Source organism: Monoraphidium neglectum (assembly GCF_000611645.1).
Source record: "Monoraphidium neglectum strain SAG 48.87 unplaced genomic scaffold scaffold01585, whole genome shotgun sequence".
NCBI lineage: Eukaryota > Viridiplantae > Chlorophyta > Chlorophyceae > Sphaeropleales > Selenastraceae > Monoraphidium > Monoraphidium neglectum.
Window position 1 is genome coordinate 10914 of NW_014012043.1, and position 3881 is coordinate 14794.

General features: G+C 67.3%; 2 protein-coding genes across 2 annotated transcripts in view; both read left to right on the plus strand.

Annotated features, from left to right (window-relative positions):
* Positions 1-1640, plus strand: part of MNEG_8379 (hypothetical protein) — a gene marked incomplete at both ends in the record, with an annotated part of 3126 nt that extends 1486 nt beyond the window's left edge. Inside the window, 3 exons of the mRNA XM_014043148.1 lie at positions 75-209; positions 549-638; positions 927-1640. Of these exons, the coding sequence (XP_013898602.1) occupies positions 75-209; positions 549-638; positions 927-1640 (939 nt within the window). The remainder of the gene's footprint in view (positions 1-74; positions 210-548; positions 639-926) is intronic.
* Positions 1641-3187: 1547 nt separating this feature from the next.
* On the plus strand, positions 3188-3507 carry MNEG_8380 (hypothetical protein; the record flags this gene model as incomplete). Its single annotated transcript, XM_014043149.1, has 1 exon — positions 3188-3507. A coding segment is annotated over one exon (320 nt), but the record flags the coding sequence as incomplete, so codon positions are not given.
* Positions 3508-3881: the final 374 nt, after the last annotated feature.

A 3881-nucleotide genomic window follows, 5' to 3' on the forward strand; every position in this document is an offset into this window, starting at 1 on the left:
CATCCGCACCCCTCCCCTCGTTCCACACCCCTCCCCTCGTTTCACACCCCCGCCGTCGTCCCCTTGCCACACAGCTGGGCGTGACGCTGCTGTGCTTCTTCACGGTGGGCAGCGAGCTCGAGGCGCTCCTGGGCAACGGCGTCTACTGGGCGCTGCTGTGCCTCTCCGTGGTGGCGGGCGGCTTTGCGGACGCGGCGCTCAGCCCACAGGTAGGCATGCGCGTGTGGAGGGCGCGTGTGGGGCTGGCGCCAGCGGGCGGCTGTTGCCTTGTCAACCCACCCTCAGCCGGCATGAGTATGGTGGCATCAGGGATAGCATGGAGGGGCCACCGCACCTCCACACGGCAACGCCAGCCCCCCTCCTCTTAATCTTGATCTTAATCCTTGTCCCAGTTGTAATCCACACGGCAACGCCAGCCCCCCTGGTTCTTGGATGCCTGGGCCGCGTTTCGCCTGGGATGGCCTTGCGGTGGCGCACAAGGACCCGCGGCTGGTGGGCTTCTGCCCGCTACAACAGTAGTACCCGCCACCTGCATGCCCCGTGCGCAGCCGATCACGAGCGGCCCCGCGCCCATCATTGCGAGCCTGGTGGCGGCGCTGCTTGCGTATCACATCAAAAATTGGCGGATAGAGGCGCAGGTGGGCGCGCCTTGGAGGGGCACGTTTGGGTGGGCGCGCAGCTGCTCGTGGTTGCCGTCGCTAGGCGGGGTTGAGCTCGCTACTTGAAATGAGGGCGTCCCCTGCTTGCGTGCAGGGCGATGCTGCGGGAAGCAGCACGGGGGTCGGGCCGCTGTCCAACCACCGCAAAGCCGCCTGGCTGCCACTGCCGTGTGCGGCGCTATGCCACGCCTTGGGCCCTCCCCTCAACCTCCCCCCCCCACCCCACACACACACACACAAACACTCATCCCCTTGGACCGACCGCAGCTGCAGCAGCTCAGGGAGGCGCGGGACGCCGTTTTTGGCACCGGCGGCCGCACGGCGGACATGACGCCATCCGTGGCGCGCAAGCGGCTCACGGCCATGCTGACGGACCTGGCGGGCGACCCCCCGCTCCTCAACCCCCCAGCTGGGGGGGCCGCGGGCGCGAGCCCCGCCTCGTCAGCGACTGGGGGCGAGGGGTCTGCGGGAAGATCTGCGGCCTCGGGAGGGGACCTTCGAGGTCTCGGGGATCTCCAAGAGACAAAGATCCAGGTGATCGACGGGATCTGGGAGCCGACCGTCCTGCTGCCGCGCGAGGCGAAGGCGTTTGTGACGCTGGCGGGGCTGTCCACGGCCTGCTTCTCGGCGTTGAGGGACGCGGTGGACGCGGCCAACTACTCGGCGATGGCGGCGGCGTTTGTGTTTGGCGGCTTGCTCGGCTACGCGGTCGCGCCGTCGTGGCGGGTTGAGTACGAGCTCGCCTCGAAAGAGGGCGAGGGCGGCGGCGGCGGCGGCGGCGATGGCGCGGCGGGGTGGCGCAAGAGGGGCGCCGGGGCTGGCGGCGGCGAGAGCGTGAGCAGCCTCGACGGCGGGCTGGGGGTGTACTGGCGGCCGGCGCTCGCCGACGCGATGACGGGGCGGGCGCGCGCCAACGCCATCGTCGGAGGCGCGGGCGTGCTGTATGCGGCGCTCGGGCTGTGGCTGCTGCTGGCCGAGTGACGCAAGTGGGGCAGGGTGAGACTCGCTGTGGCGCTGCATGGGTTTGCGGGTCCTCCCTTTGGGCATTAGTTTTGCGCACGAGCTTAACAGGCCAGCGCCGCGCAGGTGGTCGCTGCGCCATGTATGTGCACATGTCTAACTTGATGTGCCGTTTGAAAACAATGCGAAGCTGAAAGGTTTTGCTGGAACACGTCCAAGGCGCTGGTTTGGCCGCGCCCGCGCCATCATTGGTTGCGTCTGGGTTTCGATGCGGCAACGGCGGCGCCGCAGCCGCCGCCGTTGCTTGAGTGGTAGTGTTGGTAGACGTGGGCCGTGCCCAAAGTCCGTCTGCCCGGCATTGGTCATTGTGTGTCTGGACGTTTCCAGGGATTCGATTTGAACAGGCACCTCGGCTAGCAGCAATTCTTGTTGTTTGGCATACTGTTTGCCCTGCCGCCCAACTCCTAGGCAAGGCATGATGCCTGCTGCATGGCGCGCCTCTGCTGTCAACCTGGCGGCCAGTATGCATGCAAGTGCCCCACGCTATTGCGGGCATTGTTCATCAATTTTCTCCCTGTTGGTTCATGCGCATTTCCAGGGATGTTTTGTTTGCAACTTTTGACTTGAGACAGGCAACGGCCTCCTTCAGGCCGACACGCGTCATTATTCGCCCGCTGCTGACTAACCTCGCCTGTAACAATTACACGGTCGGTGCCTCGATCGCCAACTGCCGCGGCCTGCGGCGCAGTGACGCAATGACGGAGGGTGTGTGCAGCGTGTGGTGCGGTATGGGATGGGGCGCACCCGCCGCACGCGCAGGCTGCATGGCCTTGTGTACCGCTGCGGATCACCACTGCGAAAGCGTTGACGCGCAGCCGAAGCCCGGGCCAGCTTGGGTGACAGCGGCTGGTCGCTTGCACGTCATGCACGTCGATGCTGTTAGGCGCAGATGCAGCCCAGAGTCCGGCATGTGAGCGCTGCGCTGGGCGCGCATTCACCAGGTAACGACATTCTGGCACCACCAGAGTCACTTCGGGGGCACTTTCGAAAGGCCGCAGGGCCACGCTGCACCTGGTGAATAAGAAAGACCGAGTAGTTTCTAGATTCCGGACGGCGGCGAATCGCAGCGAGCACGGCTGCAGGCAGCAGGGTGTGTGCCCGAAGTGTGGGCTATGTGAGAAGTTGATGCGGAACTCTGGCACCCCGGGCAAAGAGGCGTGGGAACGCGGCCCTCGCTCCACAGCTAATTATTGGCGGCGCTTATATACACGTAACTTGTCCCGATATCGTGGTTCACCCGTCCGTCACGACACCTGCCAAGGCCAACGAATCCCGTCCGCCTGACCACTTCAGCGGCTCTTGAGCGTGTCGAGGAACCTGGATACCATTATCAAATCAGTATTGGCGACGGCATGACGCGTCAACACGGCCAGTGTGCAGGAGGCAGCGCGCACTCCAGGCGCAAGATAGACGGCCTCCAAGCGAGCCTTGTGAAGCTCCGAAGGGAGCTTGATGAGCTACTCGAGCAGCGCACAGCGCTGCGCCGCAGGGTGTGGGTGAGGGCAGCCATGCTGCGTCACGGCGAGACCCTGCTCGAGCGGCGCGGCGGGGCGCCTTGCTCTCCAAGCGCGAGCGGCGACAGCGGCTGCGACACGGACTCGTCCGACCTCCCCACATGTCTGAGCAGCGATCTGGACGACGCGGGCACGCCGCCGTCGCCGCTCGCGCCCGCGGGGGGCGGCGACGACGATCGAGACAGCGCGGCGCCCGACGGCGCCCCGTGCCCCGGCGCCGCCGACGCGATCGCCGCGGCTGAGAAGGAGGAGGAGGAACAAGACTGCCTTCTGGCCACGGCTGACTACATATCCCGCACCAGCCCCGCGGTCATGTGAGCGGCCGCGCGCACCCCACTCGACCCCTCCCCCTCCCGCGCCCACGAAACCCCCTCCCCGCGCCTGCGCGGTCTCGCCAACCCCCAGCCGTCGGTTCGCGCCCGGCGCCGGCGGCAGCGACCACCTTAATCTGCTGCCCGCCTCATCCCCCCTCCCTTCTACCCACCGCACCCCGTTGCCCTCTCGCCCTCGCTACATCATCCCCCACACTCAGCCGCCTGCGCCTGGGCGCGCCCGACCCCGAGGGCTCCCTCCGCGAACTGGACCTGGCTCGTGCCGCCTGGCTGCGCCGCCTCGCGGCCGCGCCCGCGGCGCACCTGGTTGCGCTCTGCGAGGGCGCGCCCGCGGCCGCGGCCGCGGGGCCCGGCGG